This window comes from Corythoichthys intestinalis, chromosome 18 (genome assembly GCF_030265065.1).
Source record: "Corythoichthys intestinalis isolate RoL2023-P3 chromosome 18, ASM3026506v1, whole genome shotgun sequence".
Lineage (NCBI taxonomy): Eukaryota > Metazoa > Chordata > Actinopteri > Syngnathiformes > Syngnathidae > Corythoichthys > Corythoichthys intestinalis.
Window position 1 is genome coordinate 30521862 of NC_080412.1, and position 23393 is coordinate 30545254.

The 23393-nt window shown below is 39.1% G+C and overlaps 1 protein-coding gene across 1 annotated transcript in view; it reads right to left on the reverse strand.

Annotated features, from left to right (window-relative positions):
* The window catches only part of sgcd (sarcoglycan, delta (dystrophin-associated glycoprotein)), a 357132-nt gene that overhangs the window by 236319 nt on the left and 97420 nt on the right, over positions 1–23393 (reverse strand). Inside the window, exon 2 of the mRNA XM_057821019.1 lies at positions 4186–4371. Within this exon, the coding sequence (XP_057677002.1) occupies positions 4186–4302 (117 nt within the window). The 5' untranslated portion in view covers positions 4303–4371. The remainder of the gene's footprint in view (positions 1–4185; positions 4372–23393) is intronic.

Consider the following 23393-nt stretch of genomic DNA (forward strand, 5'->3'; position numbering starts at 1 on the left):
TGTCCCCTTGAAATAAATCTTGTAAGATGTTACAAGTTCTCCCCAAAATACAGTAAAAACCTTTACAGCACCAAGGATATGCCAAATGTTGTTCTCAGTTCAATCCGTCATTTTTCCACAACATGTACACCATAAAACCAAGCCCGATACATACGCACTTACAAATATAGTAGACGTGACAGATTTTGATATTGCTTCTTCTGGTTTGATTTATAATTTTTTTGTTTTTTTGTCGCCTCAGGAAACACCTGAGAAATCCTTTTTAGTGCCATGGTAGGATGACAATACATAGCAGTGCAGTGTGCTTTTGGGCTTCATTTATCGAAGAGAGGCTGTTTCCTGCTTGGTTTAAAGGCAGAAACTAATTACTTCAATGATCTGGAATTGGCCGGGAGCTCGACTGCGTGAAGCGCATGAAGCACAATGTTCCTATCGCTGCGATATTCACTCTCTGATGCTTCAAACCATCATTCCGGAGTGAATTTTATGCCTCTAATTGTGTAGTAATGGATTTAATTGACTCACTTTTGTCTCTATGGCCACTCTGAAGATTGAAACTTGAATGCCTCTCAGTGCCGGTTGAGTAACTACTGTGTTTGTGCCACTGGCGAGGGATATAATGGTCCTAATGTACAGAAAATGGTCAAAAGGTACAAATTGGCAGTAAAAGAAAGTGGAAAAGGTATTTGGAGGCTAAAAAAGGGAATCCTCTCTATTCATCTGAAGGAAGTGTTCAACTGAGCTGATGGCTATTTGGTATGACCAATTATATTATTTCATCAATCAATTTATCCATCAAATGTGTTAATAGCAGTGTCAGCTGGTGATTAAAAGAAAAAAAAAATCAGGTAGTAGTCTACAGAGGTCAAGATGTGTCAGGTAAATTGCATTTTCTGAAAGCTTTGCAAAAGGAAAAAAAAAACTCAAGGCCAATTTCCACAACATGACTGCAAAAAGACGGCGCAGACTAATAGAACAGATGTAGACATGTGGACAACAACCACAAACATACATGCACTCCGTACAAAATAGTACTTAATTGAACATTAACAGTTTAACTAATCATTAATGTAACGTGGAGTCAGTGAAGGAACAAATATGAACAGGGCCCGGGTGCGATGAGTAACAACGGGCCCCTTGAATCGCCCAGCTGAAAGCGGGGTGGGTGTGCTAGTGGTTCATGACTCGCGGGCCCCTCCACACAAATGGACAAGCGTGAGGGGGCGGGTCCTGAAATGTTTTAACACTTAAACACGATATTACAGCCCCACGTTACCTTTATTTTTTGGCACTCCCCTTGCCCAGCCACGCCCAGGCTGCGCAGGCACCCCCTAAGCTCCGCCCCTGCATTGAATTTAACTGATGGTTTAAAAAACAACAACAACAATATTGTTGTTTATTATACAGGCAGTCCCCAGGTTGCAACATACTCGACTTACATGACTTTACGACGCCAGTCTTTTTTTAGTCGCATAAACAGTATGTACTTTATTTTACCTCACAGTATCTTAGTTTTTACTTTACATTTTTAATATGACGTGTTCTGTCCTCACTAAACGTGACGTTGTCCAGCTTTACAGGGAGCAAACAAGGCAATTGTGCTTTTTGAAGCATTTTACTTTTTACCAATTTGTAAAACTGTAGCACACATACCGTATTGGCCCGGATATAAGATGGTGTTTTTTGCATTGAAATAACACTGGAAAAGGGGGTTTGTCTTATATTTGTGGTCTACAAATTATACCCATTTACGACGCTAGATGACGCCAGATATAATTGAAGCGATGTTCTGTCATGACAGATCTCAGCTACTCTCAAGTTTTTCCTTATTCAGATTGGTTTCAAGACAGTTACAATTAGACTTCACTCTGATGGTTAATGCAGTTATTGCAATTTTGTTGTTTTATCACAATAGATTGGTTTATTTACATTTGAAAAACCAGAAGCCATTCATTTACAAATGTGATTGCACTTTTAGTTTACATATTTAAATGTTCAGGTATGAATATTTGAATGAGGCAAAATAGCATTCTTTTTCTCTCAAATATATTGTTATAATCATTTGTTTCAGATGTACTGTAATTATTTTCTGTATAAAAATTAATTTGGTGTTCAAAAAGTCTTTTTTCCAAACTTGAGTCTTGAAAAAGAGACGGTCGTGTTATAATCAGGGACGTCTTATATTCGGGCCAATATGGCATGTACACATAAGTTCAAAACCACACGCATTTTAAGTATAAAAAATTGACACAAAACAATTGGTGTTCACTCTAGTATGATCAGTATGTAAATTTAGTAGATTAAATTAGCCTGATTTGTGTAACAAAAGTCCACAAGTCCACAATGCTAACATGTTTACAATTTTCATAGCAAATCGCTCACACGTACCTCCACAAACTATAGCTGTAATTACAAATGCATAAACAAACACATATTCGCTGAAACAACTTACAGCCTTATGTGGGCCAAAACAACGAGCTGCTATCCTTTATCCATGTCAGATGTCTGAGTCTGCTTCTCAGTCATACAACGCGACAGTCCAGCCATAGCCAACGCTGCTACCAGAGGGCAGTGTATCTTCCATCATTAAACAAAATACAATTCTTTTGGATTTTTTGTATAGTTAAATCCGACTTACGCGGAAATTTGGGTAACGCCGCTGGCGTAAAAGCAGAACTCGTTCGTAACCCGAGGACTTCCTGTAATATTATTTCTTTTGACAATTGGCCCTATCTCTTTTTTGTGCTGCAATGTATAGAAATGACAAAATAAGGCACTTCACTGAACTAAAATGCAGTACTAAAGACTAAAAAGGACAACAACAAAAAATAAAAGTGGTAGCCTATGCTGATGAATTGGAATAAAAATGATTAGGTTTTCGTACCGTTATGAATTACACTCACCTAAAATAGCTACACTTGTTAGCAGCAATATATATGGCGGAAAACACAGAAAAGACTGAAAAAGCAGTTTCTGCTCTTGCACCCCTCTTCAAAACAAACCAAAGCCAAAACAACTGTTGTGTTTGATAGAACAATATGTCTATATGCTGCCATAGCAGATTTATGCCGCACTAAGCCTCCGAACTATTTTCAATTTGTCCGTTTTACCCTGAAAACCACCATTTACAGACATCGCGCAACCGCTTTTGCTTCAACCTAGCCATAAAAAGAAGGTAAGTAATTATATTATTTGAAATGTCTGTCATTTTTAGCTTAGAATCATTAATTGATGTCTAATATTTAGTTTAAAAAATAAAAACGGCTTTATAAAAATTATTTACTCACATATTTTAAACTTTTAAACGAATTACGTCACAATGAAAAATTTGGCGTCTGTAAAAAAGTCATGGATATCTACCTCATAACTATCGTTTAATTGTATTTTTTTGTTACTGTCGTATTTTCCCCGATATGTTAGATGATAAATAATCAATCCAAACAAAAAAAAAAAACAAAAAAAAGAAAAATAACGTTTAAAAGGGTAACTATATGAAAAAGAAAATCTCAACCACTCCTTGTTGTCTGCGATTTCTGCATCGCGACCCTTGTTATATCACCATGTTTTACCCATAAAATAAAATTTAAAAAATCCGGCTGTGGCCATTCACAGCTGTGTCTTGACACTCGGTGTTACATGCTACATGCAGTTTTGGGATCAAAACAAGATAAGTACGCGATAATATCTCGTTAAAACCGTGGCGTCTTTAATTCTGCTCTCGCGTGCTCTCGCCTCCAATTAGGGGTTTGCAGTTTAAAAAATTTTTGTTGCCCCAGAAAATTAAGATTTAAGCTTTCCTATGATGAGGAAAAAGCGGCAAGGAAGATTAATGAATGAATGAATGAATGAATGAATGTATCACACATGCATATCGGACAATTTTGAAATTTGGCCAAAATGGGTGTCTCAGAGCGGAACTTCAAGTCACCTGAGTGTTTTCCGCCATATATATATTTTTTTAATTGCAAGCAAAAATGACATAATATAACAAACAAGTCTGTTCTTTTTTGTTAAACATATGCTCTAGCAATTGGGTACAGTGCATTTGGTATCCCAAAGTAGCTTTCAAAAACGCCTGGTACTCCAATAAAGTTCTAAGCAGTTTGCAGCGGTACAATACAAATCTTCAAAGAAGAATGAGTTAAAAAGGGACCAAAAAAAAAGGGGAAAGAGGGAGAAGCTCACCTCAGCGTGCAAGGATGCTGACTCAGCGTGCGTCGGGCTTTCCCTAATCACCTGAGACGAAGCGGCAGAGCGATCCGGGCAGGCGCATGAGGGATGGGCCACCGGTGAGCTGATCATCCTCTCCGGGGCCACATGGTCATTACGGCTCCTCTGTCGTCCGCCGCTGCTCGTCTACCGTCGTCATCACTTTCAAAAAAAAAGAATCGACAAGTGGAGCGGATCAGCATTTAAGCTTTTTTTGTATTTTGTTAAACCTTTGCCGGAGGCAGCTTCAATTCCCTGAGTGGTCATATGGGTTGGCACTTTCCATATTAAACGACTCTGATTTAGCCAATCAGCAACGTTGCAGGCGCCACTTGAATATTAGAAAAAGTAAAATAGCAATTAGTCACCTGTGGTGACATTGTTGTGATGATGCTGCTCTATTTGACTATAAAAAGAAAAAGTGGATGCTGCAACTTTATTAGCTTACTGATGAAAATGACAAACCAAAAGTCATACCTCAGCCTTTTTACCAGTTTTCCACGTCACTGTTCTGTACAAACAGCAAGCATCCTTGCTAGGATCTTAGGATTGGCTACTATTGTTTTGTATTGTTTTAATGTATTAAAAAAAAAAAAAAAAATCCAAAACACAACAATTCCAGCAAGTTTCTGATGGAATCAAGCAGAAACTTGAAAAAAAAATAAATAGAAAAAAAAAGCAACACGATTTCATGTTTCAATAGCGTACCACACGAATGCCATTTTTAAACCGTGACGTCGCCATCGTAACCCGGAAGTGGGTCAACATAGACACGCCCTCGCATACAACTCATGCTATTACTACTTGTTTTCTGCTGGTAATCTTTCAAAAAAGAACATGCCGAGTAAACACTGCTGCTATGGAACTTGTAGAAACGACTCTAGACATTACGACATATGAAGGATGTTTTCTTCATACGTTTCCCAAAGCCAAAAAAGAGGAAAAATGTGAACAATAGATCAACTTGTGCGGACATCCAAAAGACCAGTTTAACGCCAGCAAGGTGAAGCCATTCACCTTCATACGCAGTAAACATTTTGTTGGGGGCCATGGTCCTACAGAGGATGAAGAGGTAATCCATTTTGATATTTTTACCTATTTTTTAGTGTGGCGTTTAGCCGTGCTGCTTCTGTCTGACAATGAATGACCTGAAAAAAATTAAAATGGTATCTGACTGCTACTGCACTTTGCTTCATAGTTTGGCCTGGCCTGTCACTTGTACTGAGGTGTGACTTATATGTTGATACTTATACTCCAGGGGTTCCCTAGGCTTCGAGCTGGTGCAGTTCTTAGAAAGTACTGAAGATAGAGACTTAAATGGATTGGGACTTTGTAGAAAAATAGAGTGAGATCGAGAGTTTGTTGCATCGTTATCTAAATAACTGTTAAAACGTTAACAGATACTTATTGAGCTCTTTGTTCTCAATTTCATTATAGCTAGTATGAGGGATATAAGTATTTAAACACCCTGCGATCTTGCAAGTTCTCCCACTTAGAAATGATGGGCGGGTTTGAAATTTTCATGGTAGGTGCTTGTCCACTGCGAGAGACAATCTAAAAAAAAATCCAGAAACCACAGTGTATGATTTTTTAAAACATTTTTTTATTTGTATCATACTGGTGCAAATAAGTATGTAAACGCCTGAGAAAATCAATGATAATATTTGGTACAGTAGCCTTTGTTTACAATTACAGAGGTCAAACGTTTCCTGTAGATTTTAACACAGAATGCAGCAGGATTTTGCACCACTGCTCCACACAGGTGTTCTCTTGATCAATCAGGTTTCTGGGCTATCACTGACGGTGTTTGAGCTTCCTCCAAAGATTTTCTATTGGGTTTAGGTCTGGAGACTGGCTTGTAATTGTTAAAAAAATACTATGCACTGTGATTTCAGGATTTTTTTTCTTTAGATTGCCTTTCACAGTGGAAAAGCACCTACCATAATAATTTCAAACCTGCCCATCATTTCTAAGTGGGAGATCTTTCAAAATCGCAGGGTGTTTAAATACCAAATTCTCCTCATTGTATAATGTATAATGTCAGTATAGCATAGAAGTTAAATTAGTTCATTTGTTCATTTGCAAAAACAACCATGACGATAATGAAAATATTTTCGTCCACGAAAATTGTTTTCATGACGAGGTCACGCTGATGAAATAAAACCGTGGCTTGGGAGACTAAAAGATAAGACGAATGCCAGTTTTCCTCTAACGGGATGACAACGAGATGAAAATGTGACAGTTTCTGTCACCTGTTCACGATGCATGACATTTTCAATATTGCACGTGGAGCAGTGGGTTGTAACAGATACTTATTGAGCACTTTTGTCTGTTGTATTATAGCTACAGTAAAATGTATGATGTTTGTGCTTGAACTATATATACGTACGTGTGTGTGTATACAGTATTAGGGCTGTCAAAATTATCGCGTTAACGGACGTTAATTCATTTTTTAAATTAATCACGTTAAAATATTTGACGCAATTAACGCAGATGCCCCGTTCAGACAGATTTGAATGACAGTACAGTGAAAAGCTCACTTGTTGTGCTTTATGGAGTTTTGCCGCCCTCTGCTGGCGCTTGGGTGCGACTGATTATATAGGCTTCAGCACCCATGAGCATTGTGTAAGTAATTATTGACACCAACAATGGCGGGCTACTAGTTTATTTTTGATTGAAAATTTTACAAATTTTATTAAAACGAAAACATTAAGAGGGGATTTAATATAAAATTTCTATAACTTGTTCTAACATTTTTCTTTTAAGAACTACAAGTCTTTATATCCATGGATCGCTTTAACAGAATGTTAATAATGTTAATGCCATCTTGTTGATTTATTGTTATAATAAACAAATACAGTCCTTATGTACCATATGTTGAATGTATATATCCATCTTGTGTCTTATCTTTCCATTCCAACAATAATTTACAGAAAAAAATGGCATATTTTATAGATGGTTTGAATTGCGATTAATTGCGATTAATTACGATTAATTAATTTTTAAGCTGTAATTAACTCGATTAAAAATTTTAATCGTTTGACAGCCCTAATATATATATATATATATATATATTATATATATATACACCAGTGGGGCAAGTACATATTTAGTCAACCACTAATTGTGCAAGTTCTCCCACTTGAAAATATTAGAGAGGCCTGTAATTGTCAACATGGGTAAACCTCAACCGTGAGAGACAGAATGTGGAAAAACGAAACAGAAAATCACATTGTTTGATTTTTAAAGAATTTATTTGCAAATCATGGTGAAAAATAAGTATTCGGTCAATACCAAAAGTTCATCTCAATACTTTGTTATGTACCCTTCGTTGGCAATATGTTGGCAATAATGGAGGCCAAACGTTTTCTGTAACTCTTCACAAGCTTTTCACACACTGTTGCTGGAATTTTGGCCCATTCCTCCATGCAGATCTCCTCGAGAGCAGTGATGTTTTGGGGCTGTCGTTGGGCAACACGGACTTTCAACTCCCTCCACAGATTTTCTATGGGGTTGTGATCTGTAGACTGGCTAGGCCACTCCAGTACCTTGAAATGCTTCTTACGAAGCCATTCCTTTGTTGCCCTGGCTGTGTGTTTGGGATAATTGTCATGCTGAAAGACCCAGCCACGTCTCATCTTCAATGCCCTTGCAGAAGGAGATTTTCACTCAAAATCTCTCAATACATGGCCCCATTCATTCTTTCCTTTACACAGATCAGTCGTGCAGGTCCCTTTGCAGTAAAACTGCCCCAAAGCATGATGTTTCCACCCCTATGCTTTACAGTTGGTATGGTGTTCTTCGGATGCAATTCAGTATTCTTTCTCCTCCGAACACAAGAACCTGTATTTCTACCAAAATGTTCCATTTTGGTTTCATCTGACCATTAAACATTGTCCCAGTCCTCTTCTGGATCATCCAAATGCTCTCTAGCGAACTGCAAACGGGCCTGGACATGTACTGGCTCCAGCAGGGGGACAAGTCTGGCAGTGCAGGATTTGAGTCCCTGGTGCCGCATTGTGTTACTGACAGTAGCCTTTGTTACTGTGGTCCCAGCTCTCTGTAGGTCATTCACGAGGTCCCCCCGTGTGGTTCTGGGATATTTTCTCACCATTCTTGTTATCATTTTGACGCCACGGGGTGAGATCTTGCATGTAGCCCCAGATCGAGGGAAGTTATCAGTGGTCTTGTATGTCTTCCATTTTCTAATAATTGCTCCCACAGCTGATTTCTTTACACGAAGCGTTTTACCTATTGCAGATTCAGTCTTCCCAGCCTGGTGCAGGTCTACAGTTTTCTCTCTGGTGTCCTTCAACAGCTCTTTGGTCTTGCCCGTAGTGGAGTTTGGAGTGTGACTGACTGAGATTGTGGACAGGTGTTTTTTATACCGATAATGAGTTAAAACAGGTGCCATTAACACAGGTAACAAGTGGAGCCTTGGTAGACCTCGTTAGACTTCTTTGACAGCCAGAAATCTTGCTTGTTTGTAGGTGACCAAATACTTGTTTTCCACTCTAATTTGGAAATAAATTATTTAAAAATCATACAATGTGATTTTCTGTTTTTTTCCACATTGTGTCTCTCATGGTTGAGGTTTACCCATGTTGACAATTACAGGCCTCTCTAATCTTTTCAAGTAGGAGAACTTGCACAGTTGGTGGTTGACTAAATACTTATTTGCCCCACTGTGTATATATTCGTACATCCCTCACATTTCAGCAGATATTTAAGTATATCTTTTCATGGGACAAGACTGACAAAATGACACTTTCACACAATGAAAAGTAGTATGTGTGAAGCTTATATAATAGAGTCAATTTATTTTCCCCTCCAAAAAAAAAAAAAAAAAAAAAAAAGTAAGCTTCTCATTGTCCTTATCCTTAAAAAAATCACCTTATTTATTGAATGATGCTCTTACATACGTACATATATATATATATATATATACAGGGGTGCACATAAGTGGTCCGCATGCGCGCATGCGTACTGGACATAGACAAACGCGCTGGCCCTCAACAGCTTCCATACGCTTCTCCGTACCGATGGCTGACCACTGTATTTGCGGCGGACACGAGAAAATAACTTTTTCAAAATGTCGAAGAGGCAGGCCACACTGAGTAATTACTTCCGTGTTCCCCCACCCCCGTCAAAAGACAGACAGACGACAGAGACGTCACCGGGGCTACCAAAAAAAAGGACTTTTGCTGAAAAGTGGCTACAGGAGGCTAGAAGCAAATGATGCTCGCACAAAATGCGGTACAAAATGTGCCGTGAGAATCCCAATGTCGCCGATAAGAGCAGCGCATTTTATGTAGGGTCAAAGAATTTCAGCCATCCAAACTTTGAAAAGCACGAAAAAAAACAGAGCATATGGCAATTAGGCAAACTATCGATGTCAGACATGACCGCACTCGCCCTATGGACAAGTCGCGGAATAAAGGTAATGAACAGCGACATGCACTGACAAACGTGTTTTTGCTTGCATTTTACAAAGCTAAACATGCACGTTCAATGAGGTCTTATGAGGAGGACATCCCACTTTTAAAAAGGCTTGGAGTTAATGTGGGAGCCGCATAATGCCCTTTATTTTGAATTGGTGCTTTTATGTTTATTTCTTTACATTTCACTTCAAAGTAATGCCAATTTTGTTGTGCCAGTTGATGTTAATCAAGCATTAATTGTTAATATAATTAATTAAAGTTAATTGGCTCTAAGTAGAGCTTGCCATAAATTTATCGCATCAGGCGGGTCGGCTCTCAAGCTCAATGAGGACCAAGTCACATCTCCAGGTCCTCCTCTGAGAACCTGGGCGAAAAAATTATGTGCACCCCTGTATATATATATACATATACAGTGGGGAGAACAAGTATTTGATACACTCACAATGGGAAAACCCATTGGCAGTGTATCAAATACTTGTTCTCCCCACTGTATATGTATATGCTCAACTTTTTTTTGTTTTTGCACCAGGGTTTATTTAGCTGACTGATAAATTACATCAAAAATCATTTTAGAAAACATATCTGCACCCCTAGAGAATTGGTGCTATGGTTCATCAGGTGGCAAACGTAATAAAGCTCTGTACTCAAGTAGACTCACATGAGAAACATGAATTTCACCCAGAACCCAACTGTCTCCAAAACTTTTCACCCAAAAGACCTCTTCGTCAATTTAATTGACATTTCTAGCTTTCCTAATATTACCCAACCAGACTCTGGCCTGCTGATGGAAAGCTATCTTTTGCCTCTTGCTTGGATAATTCTTTCTTTTCTATTTTGCATTAAAGCTGGAGGTTATACACACACACGCGCACGCACACACACATATACCGTCGCCTAATTAGAGCTGGAGTGTGAATTAACGAGCAGGTCGGGGCAGGTTAATGAAGGGTGGCGCTGCTCTGCTGCGGGCTGAAATTAAAAACAGTGGATGCGAGCGGGGTCTCCAGTTTAGGCTGCCATTCTTTAAATTAGCATGCACTGCCATGGTGGAAGAGGAGGAGGAGTCCGAAATATTGCGTCTGAACTTTACTTGACTTCCCTTTTTTTATGCCAAGAAAAATAAAATATTCACGGCGGGGAGGTGCCAAGAGGCCAAAATGAGGGGGTAATTCTCAGCCTAATTACTAACTCACAGCATGTATTTGTGATTTGTTTGGATCTTATCAGACGTCTGAAGCTAATTGGCTACATAACTGCACGCTACAATGCATAGGCATATGCAACTTACTTACTTGCAACTTGGAACTACTTACTTGAAACTACTGGATAATAAGGGTGTAACGGTACATGTATTTGTATTGAACAGTTTCGGTACGTGGTGCTCGGTTTGGAATGGTGCCGTACCGAACGAGTTTCTGACGTAATGTAACCCTTACTTTTCGAGGCTGTGAGTCGATCGGGTTACAGTTTCTTTGTGTAGAATATATTTACTCCGTCTTCTCAACTATAATGAGGACCAACTTGGTAGGACAGTATAACCCAGAAACATCAACGGCGCGACAACGTGGCCACCGCGAGAACGCAGCGAAACACGGGCGTTAAAGTCAGTCAGCCAATGCACACCAGACGCAGTGCGGCTGCGTGTTAGACGCGTCCCAGAAGCGGCTCAACACGACGCACGCGAAAAGAACGGCAGAGTTTGTTATTTGACGCGAGACGCGACCCTCCTGCGTCAATACCACTACCTGTAGCTAGAATCGGGCAGACCGGAAGTCACTCGTGTAAAAATACGGTGGATCCGGTGTTCGGCCATTCCCTACTACGCGCCGAAACGTCCTACACAATGCTAAGCGCCCTTGCGCATGCATCCACACACATGCGCACATCGGTTAGAAGCGGCGAGTACTCACTATTTTTGTTTTTATTTAATTATTTAGAACCTTTTCACTGCCTCAAAGATACTTTTTGCATGTATAACCCTCTCATACTTTTAACCATTGTGTTTTATGTGTTAGCTTTGAAGCAGTTGACCACATTAGTCACGTAGCGTATTTAAACCGTCCTTATTTGATATAACTACATTTAAATATTTTCTGCAGCCATTTTTTAATTAGGTTATTCCTGTATGCATCTAAACAAAACAAGTTTAGAGCGCACAGTAGTACTTACTTTGGGTGTTAAATCCGACTAATGTGGGACGTTTCGCCAATGTAGCAAATTTTGGCAGAACACCGGTCGATTTTCAAACTAATATGCAATTGTAACCCACTTTTTGAGTCCATCAGATCTCTTGAGTGGTAGATCGGGGCACAGTTGACTTGTCTTTGTTGATTTACTGCTTTCTTCTCTGCTATAATAATAACTAACACGGCCCTGTGTTCAATTCAAAACCCTCCTACCACGACAAAACAAGTAAGAACTAATATTCACATAGGAACTAAAGTTATACAACATAAAATATACAATATAAATGGATACTACATCAAATTTGTAAAATATAAACACATAATAAAATAAATAATAGCCCATTTCAATAAAATGAATTGAAATGAGCTAAAACACTTGTAATTAAATAATAAGAATAATACACAGATCCTGCTTACACAATTAAATTTATTAATTTCTGTGTGGCGCTTTAACTTGAGAAAATCCACCAATAAGGTTTTTAAAAACCATTCATAAGAAAAAAAAAAGATTCATTGAGGCATTTCATTTATAAAATACATGTTAAAATCTTTGTCATTGGGATTGCTTTTCTCTTTCGCACAGGAGTTCTTTTTTCTTCTTTCTTTCAGAAAGAAAGCTGACCAATACGTGGGGTTTGAAAGGCAAATTGTTGTTGGATTATCTTTAAATACCCGCTAGCAGAATTCTAGCTTTGTATAGGCTAATGTTCCTATTGTTGAAAGCACAAAGGTGTGTAATAAAAAACTAGCCCATTTATATTTTGCGTTTTTTTTTTTCTTACTGTACCAAAAATGAACCAAACTGTGAGCTCAAAACCGAAGTACGTACCGAACCTAGATTTTTGTGTACCGTTACACCCCTAGTTGTTAAATAAAGTTTGTTGGGGGGGTGACAATATATCTCAAATTTGATATATTGCGATGCGTTTTAGCCCAAAATGTTATTGATATTCTGCCAAGAATCAAGAAGTCATTTTAAAAAAGTGTTATTGTTTAAAAAAAAAAAAAAAAAAAAGTGAAGGAATTCAGCCCCCCGGCCAAGCCACCGGAACAGCGACAGCCGAACCAGAAAGCATCCCGCTGGCGCTGCTTCAGCAAGTCGGCCGGCCAGGCCAAACTCCGGGCATCCACTCCGGTGTTAACCCTTTGTGCTGACCCGAGATTTTTGTGTACCGTTACACCCCTACTGGATAACCATCGTGCGGTCAGAAAAAAAAGACTGAGTGGTTGCCAGTTGATACAATTAGAGAGGAGGCGTTGACGGAAATGCGTGCACTTGATGCGCACAACTAAAGAATGATTACAGCGACACGACACACCAGCCTTCCTGATCTAATTAAGCATGAGTTGCTAGCCGTTAGTGTCACTCCTGCTTCCAAATTAATGGAGTCAAGGATGAACTGAGGCAGACTGAAAAAATGTAAAAGTAAAGGTTAAGCTCTCATTCTTTGAGTTCATTCCTCTTTCATCGGTTGTGGTCCCTTTCACATGCTGTCACCAGCATCTGGAGTGGTGTCCTAGACATGTTACTGTTCACTCAAAGGACAAATTAGTTGAATGTCAGCCTTCAGGCTTCCGATAGTAATTCATAGTCATGCACCATGAAGATGCAGAAATAAATTCATTTGCACTCTGTTTTAGCAGGTAGCAACAAAAGACCCTCGAGCTGGTTTCTATTTAATAGCTACAATCGCTCGAAAGGATCCAATGACAGCCGCTGCTCGCGGAACAAATTCAAGACACGTCTGCCACCCGGACACCTTAAAATACGTGGGCATTATTTTATTTTGACTAAATTCTTGTGATTTTGTCCAAAGTATGGCTTTTCCTTTGAAGTGTGATAACTCAGTCATTTATAAATATTTTTTCCCTTTCAACCACTCAAAAATGTTCATTGGCATCAGACCTATTTTTTTTTTTTTTTTTTTTTTTTTTTAATGCCCCCTATGGACATTAGTAGCATTATTATTCTAATAGCAAAACTAACTATGCTGTATATATATATATATATATATATATATAAATAAAAGTCTAATTTGAATATTTCATATGACATAGTTAGAGGCCCAAATAAGTCCATAGGTCATAACAACAAGCTCTCTTTGCAAGCAAATTCATGTATTGGCCTTTGGCGCCCCCTAGTGACTTTTGGGTGTTAAGCCTCTCAACACACAAATTCCTCTATTTCCATGTTTTTGACTCGCCAAAGAAGCGATTGCATGAGTAATCACGGAAAATGCATTATAACACATCAGGTTTAAAGCATATCAATAATTATGATTTAAATGGCCTTATTACAAAAATTAAAAGCGAATCTCACCAACCTGTTTGCAATAAGTTCGAAATTGCAGCATGCTGCCATTTTGATCTTTACATGTTTTTACTATCCAGGGGAAATATTAGCTCCCTGGTGTATTTTTCCAATGCTTTGTCTTTGATGAAACACAGAAAAAAAACAAAAACAGCCAGATAATGGACAAATAACACAAACGGGTCAATTAAGGGACGCGTTACTGAGCGAGAGATTTACTCCTGTTCAAAAGACTAGAAAATGAATTTGTGTATGAGACAGGCAGGACCCCGGCGGTCACGCTTTGGGTCCTCTTCTATGTGCAAATTATTTTTTAGAGCAAGAGGGGAAAGAGAGATCCGTTGCTCCTTGCCTTTCAGTCGTCCAGCAAAAAGTTCAAGTCGTTTTAATTGAAAAATGTCCTGAAACAACTAACAGCCATATGTGGGCCAAACCAGAGAGCTGCTATCCTTTATCCATGTCAGACATCTGAGTCTGACTTTCAGTCATAGTACGCGACAGTCCAGCCAGACCCAACGCTGCCACCAGAGGGCAGTGTATCATCCATATTTAAACAAAATACCATACTTTTGGACTTTTTGGATAGATTTAGGGGTACAGAAATTCGGGTTGAAGGCGTGTGTGGCGGTTGGTTGCTGTAACAGAGAAGACAGACGGAGAGACGAAGTTCTACCGTATTCTGAGAGACCCGAAGATGAGAGCGAGATGGACTGCTGTAATTCGACAAGAAATCTGGGCACCAAACGATCACCACAGACTATGTAGTAGTCATTTTATATCTGGTAAGATGCATTTAATATATATTTAGAAGATTTTGGGCTGACAACCACAATTAAGATCATTGTGTGACGTTGGTGATTGGGGTCTATATCGTTGCCTCTTTTTCTTTGGGGGGAGTTGTTGGCGGTAAGCAGAGTAAAAAGGGAAAAAAATACCACGACTTCCGTGTCTAATTTTTCGCCGCCAAGCAAGCGTTACAATATTAATTAAAAATGAATGAAAACTAAATACTATTGAATATGTCATCATTATCATTTTAAAAATTTAAGTGACGGGTAAAAATAGACTATGACCGGATTTTTATGACCCTGTCAGTCAAAATGACAGACAACGAAAATGTCTAGCGCAACCTCTGGTTCCATGTTTATATAGCAATATAACAGAATTTTCTGTGGGCCTTGCAAAATCAGTCAAAATCCAGTAAAACGGGGGGGAGCGAAGGGGGTTGCGCCAGTGAAAATGGCTGGGAGTGAATGGTGTGGTTGGGCGTGGTCGAGGATCAAACAAAGGTAAGATGGTGCACGGAGCTGTAATATAGTGTTAAAATAACTCCCGCTCCTTGGTCGTCTAGAGGGTACCACAACAAATTTTCCATTAGCACCTGCCCCCCTTCACACACACACGAATAATTGTCAACTAGCAAACCCCCCTTACCCCCCAGACTGTCCACTCTGGGGGCCCGATCTTACAAGTCGCACCCAGGCCCTGTTTACATCTGTTCCGCCATTGCCCACAAGGAATGAATCGATAAATGGAAAAGTAATTGATCGTCCAATTAATCAACAACAGTTTTTATCAATGTTGAATCATTTACAGCCATTGTCCGACTGATAAAACGGCAAATGTGGCAAAATAAACACCTTCACAACACCTTTCTCTTCCCATGGGAAAGGAACGGAACTAGGAGAGGTTTGTAGAAACATCCATCTGAATGAATGTCACAGTTTGTTGAATTGAATCAAAATGAAATGCAAAACATCAATCAACATCGTCATGTGCTAAAAGAATTGAAGACTTTGAAATACTGAATCGGCAAATAGTGTATTCTTTCTTTCAGTTATTGTTTATGGTAAATGAATTTTAAGTTTAGAGTACTTTCCCGTGACTGGCGTTAGGAAATATGCATTATTATTAACAACGGCGTTGGAGTATATCGGCGTTATTTTTTTCAGTGGTGAGTAATCTAATTAATTGCTTTTCCCATCTTTGCAAAGCCGTTACTGTTACTCAGGATGTGAAGGGGTGCATTACTACAATTTGGTTGATTAAAGCACAAGTTGTCCGATTTTGTCACACACATTCGCCTTGAACTCTCGGGCAACATTTTTTCTGCATATAGTTCATGGCGTCCAAGTGGGTAGAATTAATTGAAAATAATGTACTGTTTTCCTGCTGAGTGTGGATTCTCATAACCAAGTTGGCATCGTCTTTCTAGACGCTACAATATAATAATATATATATACTTTTTTTAATTACCAAAAATAGTCACTTGCCCTTCCTGAATGACGTATCCATGAACCTTGTGTGATGTTTTTATTTTTTTTTTTAATTTTTTTTTTTTAAATCAAAACAACTTGAGCAAAGACAGACGAGGCAGGGGATTCAGAGCCTCATCTGCATATTGAAAAATATGTCTGTATACTGTATATATTTAGGGTGTGAGGATACACACAAGTCAAGGTTCAGTACGTAACTCAGGGGTACGGGGGACACGGATTGGTCCGGGTTCAGTACAACAGGAAAAACAAAAAGGCTTTTTTAAATTCCCCCCAATAATAAAATAAAATAAATCAATTCACTTTAATCAGTTAATATAAACAGATTTTATGTGAAAGATGTTATAGAATGTATCATTTAATAACGTGTAGAACATGAAAAGTAACATCAATTACTTTGCTGAGTAACTTATTACTCTTACAATGAGGTAACTGAGTTACTAACTCAAGTCATTTGTCACTGAAACTAAATACTTTTTTAAAGATTAACAACACTGGTAATATGTACTCATAGGTCATGTCGGTTAATGTGAAATCACATTCAAGAAAATACGAACTATATACAAGTCGCACCTGTGTATAAGTCGCAAAGTGCAATTTATTGTCCGAAAAATACAGTAAACAGAAGAACAGATGTCATTGAGCATATCAGTGGAACACCACTATGTAGTCTGGGATAGCGTTGCTGTTTGAAAGAAAAGAAAGAAAAAAAACCTTCTCAACCTTGAGTTTGGGAGGTTTGCATCTGCTTTGAAAAGAGGCTAATCCCCAAATCCGAGCTTCATTTATCTCTTGGATAAAGGCCCAGACGACAAAAAAAAAAAAAATATATATATATATATATATACATATACATATACACACATTCAAAATTGATGTCTGTGGAGTTGAGGCTGCAGAGAGTGCGAGAGTATTAAGAGCGTTATCTTGGATTTCGATGTATCCGGCACAGGGAGCCCAGGACAGCCCCGGTGTGAAGTGGAGAGTCATAAGGTGTCACAAACTAAATCACTGCAAGCCACAGATGGAAAGTGCTGATGAGATACTCCTCTATCAGGGCAAAGGCCAGTGTCACAATAGCAGCAACAAGCCTTAAAGCCACATAAAACATTTGAGGAGAACTGCATCGGGCGTTCATTGGAAAAAGATAGTGTATTGCAACATTGAGACACAAAATCCAGTTATATACCCACAAACAATGCCATCATATTGGTACATTTTATTTAAACAGAACTGCAAGGTCATAATTGGAGAGAACCTTTTGATTGACAACTATTATGACAATCAACATAAATCTTAGAGACTAACACAAAATGGTGCAAATGCCCATAAAGTTATCAAGGAAAACAACAATCAAATTTCTGCAAAATTTTCTGACACGCTACGGACCAAACCAGTAATAGAATCCAAAACTATTTATGTTTGGGGATTTTCAATAATCTCAATTTTATATAATGTATTTTTTTTTTTTAAATCAAAAGGAGGTGACAGAAATAAATGGGTAGATATGGTCATAATTGACGAGGTTTTATAATTATAAGGCATCGTCTACACGAGGATGGATAATGGCCTTAAACGTGTAATTAGCTAGACTATACGGCATGTTGGCTACACTAACGTACCTCTTGTCCGAAGATTTTATTACATGAGTTAGAGGGCTGTGTAATTTCATAAACTACGGACCCGCCGCCTTTTATGGCCGGAGTATCCGTATGATAATCGGATACAAAGGAAGTGATGTCATGGAGCGTGCCATTGCTATTTTTTTGTGTGGCATTACAGCATTGTAAACAATGGAGGCGAGTATTATAGACGTGGCTTTCCAGCTCCTCTTTTTACAACCGAAATAGTTTCTAAATGTTACGCTTGAATATGTCCGGAAAAGACATCGAACAACGCTGAAAAATGATAAGTTCAGAAGTGACCTGTGCCAACGATGACGTCAGACACGAGGCTGCTCCTTTTTGCTTATGCGTAGTCTGCGCAACAGCTGGTGTCCCTTGTGCAGGAGCGGGTCGTTTATATTCGTACCTTAATGTAATGTGGACAGTTATAAAATCCGAATTACAAGGCAAAAAATTATCCATCCTAGTGTAGACGTAGTATAATTAAGGGTGATTTCCGCTTCTGTGTTGCGGTGACGGCGGAGGACGGTGTAGACCTCATGTCGAGATTTTTTCATATACAGTGGGGCAAATAAGTATTTAGTCAACCACCAATTGTGCAAGTTCTCCTACTTGAAAAGATGAGAGAGGCCTGTAATTGTGAACATGGGTAAACCTCAACCATGAGAGACAGAATGTGTACAAAAAAAAAAAAAATTCACATTGTTTGATTTATTTCCAAATTACAGTGGAAAATAAGTGTTTGGTAACCTACAAACAAGCAAGATTTCTGGCTGTCAAAAAGGTCTAACTTCTTCTAACGAGGTCTAACCAGGCTCCACTCATTACCTGGATTAATGGAACCGGTTTTAACTCATTATCGGTATAAAAGACACTTGTCCACAATCTCAGTCAGTCACACTCCAAACTCCATTATGGCCAAGACCAAAAAGCTGTCGAAGGACACGAGAGACAAAATTGTAGACCTGCAACAGGCTGGGAAGACTGAATCTGCAATAGGTAAACCGCTTGGTGTAAAGAAATCAACTGTGGGAGCAATTATTAGAAAATGGAAGACATACAAGACCACTGATAGTCTCCCTCGATCTGGGGCTCCATGCAAGATCTCAACCCGTGGCGTCAAAATGATCACAAGAACAGTGAGCAAAAATCCCAGAACCAAACAGGGGGACATAGTGAATGACCTAGAGAGAGCTGGGACCACAGTAACAAAGGCTACTATCAGTAACACAATGCGCCGCCAGGGACTGAAATCCTGCACTGCCAGACGTGTCCCCCTGCTGAAGAAAGTACACGTCCAGGCCCGTCTGCGGTTCGCTAGAGCGCAGTTGGATGATCCAGAAGATGACTGGGATAATGTGTTATGGTCAGATGAAACCAAAATAGAACTTTTTGGTAGAAACACAGGTTCTCGTGTTTGGAGGAGAAAGAATACTGAATTGCATCCGAAGAACACCATACCCACTGTGAAGCATGGGAGTGGAAACATCATGCTTTGGGGCTGTTTTTCCGCAAAGGGACCAGGACGACTGATCTGTGTAAAGGAAAGAATGAATGGGGCCATGTATCGAGAGATTTGAGTGATCTCCATCCATCAGCAAGGGCATTGAAGATGAGACATGGCTGTGTCTTTCAGCATAACAATGATCCCAAACACACAGCCAGCACCAAAGCAACAAAGGAGTGGCTTGGTAAGAAGCATTTCAAAGTCCTGGAGTGGCCTAGCCAGTCTCCAGATCTCAATCTGTGGAGGGAAACTCTGTGGAGGGAGTTGAAAGTCCGTATTGCCCAACGACAGCCCCGAAATATCACTGCTCTTGCGGAGATCTGCATGAAGGAATGGGCAAAAATACCAGCAACAGTGTGTGAAAAGCTTGTGAAGAGTTACAGAAAATGTTTGGCCTCCGTTATTGCCAACAAAGGGTACATAACAAAGTATTGAGATGAATTTTTGGTATTGACCAAATACTTATTTTCCACTCTAATTTGCAAATTAATTCTTTAAAAATCAAACAATGTGATTTTCTGTTTCCCCCCCCCCCACACACATTCTGTCTCTCATGGTTAAGGTTTACCCATGTTGACAATTACAGGCCTCTCTAATATTTTCAGGTGGGAGAACTTGGTTGACTAAATACTTATTTGCCCCACTGTAATATTTGGAAGACTTCCAGACTAGAGAGAATGTGGTCAACCTTGTCATGGTTTTTAAAATGGACTTTTAAGGTCTTGGTCTTGTCACGTTGACCAATACAAAGCATCTTGGTCCTGTCTTGGACATGATCAGGGGTGAAAGTGGGCTGGAACCGTCTGGAACGGCGTTCCGCTAAGAGATTCGGCGCCGGAATGGGGCAGAATAGTGCTTCAATCCCGAATGTATGATGCCAACTGTCAAAACCCCATGCTAAAAACAACCTGCCTAGCTGCCACACACGCATCTCCAAGAGGAAAATCTACGAACGTCAGAGTTACATACACAAGTGTTAACAATAAGCATAATAAAGTGCTTGTGTAGCATCATCCGTTTCCACCGTTATTAATTTATTCATTCCACGGATGGCACGGAGCTATCCGCAGCTGCAGCAGTGATGACGAGACGAGGTACGAACAGTCGCGTCGATGTGCGCATGGACTCAGTTGTCCTTTCAATTGGCTGACCTACTGACATGTGATCAGCAAAGATAGTTAGCTCTGATTGGTTCAAATGCATGACCAGCAAAAAAATAAAAAAATGAACAAGCTTAAATTAATGTGATTAAAAAAGGGCAATGCAACAGAATATTGTTCAGATCTTTAAGAGAAAGGAAAGATTTGAAGAGGCTTATTTATTTAATCTAATTTTATTTTATTTGCTTTGATGGGGAGGTTCAGAACATCTTTCATGTCAATGTGAACTTTGGACTTATTTTTGTCCATTTATGTTAGGCTACTTATGTTTTCCTTAAAATTTAGAACAGTCAATGTTCGTGTGATCTTTAAACTATATTCCATTGCGCTGTGCATAATATAAGTCATTTGTATTCATTTTTGTGAATATTTACTTTTATCTTTATTATTTATTTTATATATGGCACAAAACAGACAAGACTGAAAAAGCAGTTTCTGCTCTGCTGTATTTTAAGCCAAACCAACTGTTGTGTTTGATAGAACAAGATGTCTATATGCTCCCATAGCAGATTCATGGCGCATTAAGCCCCGAACTATTTTTAATTTGTCCGTTTTACCCTGGAAACCCCTGTTTACAGAGGTCACGCAACCCCTTTTGTTTCAACCCAGCCATATAACGAAGGTAATTAATTATATTTATTATTCAAAATGTCTGTCATTTTTAGCTTAGAATCCTTAATCGATGTCTAATATTGTGTTTAGAAAAAAAAAAAAAAACGACTTAAAAAAATTATTCACTCGCATATTTCAAACTTTTAAACAAACTACGTCACAATGAAAAAAATAGGTGTCTAAAAAAGTCACGGATATCTACCTCATAACTATCGCTTAATTGTATTTTTTTTTTTTTTGTTACTGTCACATTTTCTTCGATATGTTATATGATAAATAATGGATCCAAACAAAGAAAATTTGGAAAAAAAAAAAAAACCTTTAAAAGGGTAAATATATGAAAAACATCTCGACCACCCCTTGATGTCTGTGATTTCTGCATCGCGACCCTTGTTATATTACCATCTTTCACCCATAAAATTCCCCAAAAATCCAGCTGTGGCCATTAACAGCTGTTGCTTGACACTCCGTGATAAATGCTACATGGAGTTTTTGGATCGAAACAAGGTAAGTACGCGATAATATCTTGTTAAAATCATGGCGTCTGTAAATCTGCTCTCGCGTGCTCTCACCTCCAGATAGGGTTTTGCTGTTTAAAAATTATTATTATTATTTTTTAAAAGCCTTCCTGTTCAAAATTTTTATTTCCCCAGAAAATTGAGATTTTAAGCCTTCCAATGATGTATCACACATGCAGCTCGGACAATTTTGAAAGTTGGCCAAATTGGGGGTCTCAGAGCGGAACTTCAAGTCACCTGAGTGTTTTCCGCCATATACATCGTATGTTCTTAAGTAGTTAAAATTGAGGTTTTGCATTTAGATGTGAGGAAATAAGGGGAAATAAAAATTAGGAGATAGAAGTTAGGGTTACTGCTGTCTTTGTAAACTGTTAGTTGCAAATTATTGAAAAATGCAATTTTGAATGAAAATCAGTTTGTCATGTTTGCCTTGTGATAGTATGTGTAATGCAGCCTAATGCATGTATAAAACCAGTTTTGTGTGTGTGTGTTTTTATTGGTGTAACTGCGCCAAAAGCAATTTTCTCTCCATTTGAGTGGTATTAGGAGGTTTCACCCACCTCCAAAAAAAAACAAAAACAAATCTGGCTCCGTGGTGACCTTCATGTCAGGGAGTTCCGGCAAGAAATTCTAGCCACTTTTACCCCTGGACATGGTCAGTTCTCATTTTGGTTTCAGATTGTTAGGTCTCGTTTCTCTGTGAAGCCCTTTTGGATCTTGTGATAATTAAAGCCTGAGTTATACTCCCGCGTTGCGGTGACGGCGCAGCGACTACGGCGTCATTCGACATTCGATAGTTCTGCGGTGAGGGAATGCGTTGCTCTGTAATTCACCGACAAGCCACTAGAGGGATGTGGCGTTATGTTTGTACGGTTTTGGGGCATTCTTGTTGACTTCCGCTAGTCGGGGAAAAAATAAACAATGCAAGATGGAACTCTTGAAAGTAAATATTCTGCTCATCAACACTGAATAAATATTGAACATACAAATGCTGAGCGGCAGGCGACGCAGAAGACGGTTTCGAGGCGGTCTGGCCGACTTTTGACGCCGCACAGAGAGTTTTAGACTCGGGTGGAGAGAGTTAGCTGTGGCGGCTAGCTTCAAACTGGCGTGGAGCACTGCGTTCAAGGTCTGCAAAGCCCTCCAGCCCGATTTGTTTGCCGTGTCCTACAACCAGCCAGTGGGAAGCCATAGCAGATTTCTTGCGTCTATGGAACTTCCCAAACTGCGTTGAGAGCCTTGATTTTAACGTTATCATAAAAAGCACCGAGGCACTCTCAATCAGTGATCGTGTGTGAATTGTCTGTTATTGAAAATTAAAGATCAAAACAACTCTTTTGACACCAAATCTGTGCTTTATTCTTCATATACTTGAAGTGTGACACGTAAATAAGTCACAGACTCACAGCAAACATATGTACACAATAAATGATGAAGTGCACCAACCAAAAATACGACATAAAGTGATAAAAAGTTGGCAGTTTTTAGCCGACTGGATCACCGCTTCGTGTGGCCACTTGACTCCAAACACACACGTCTCGGTGGTTC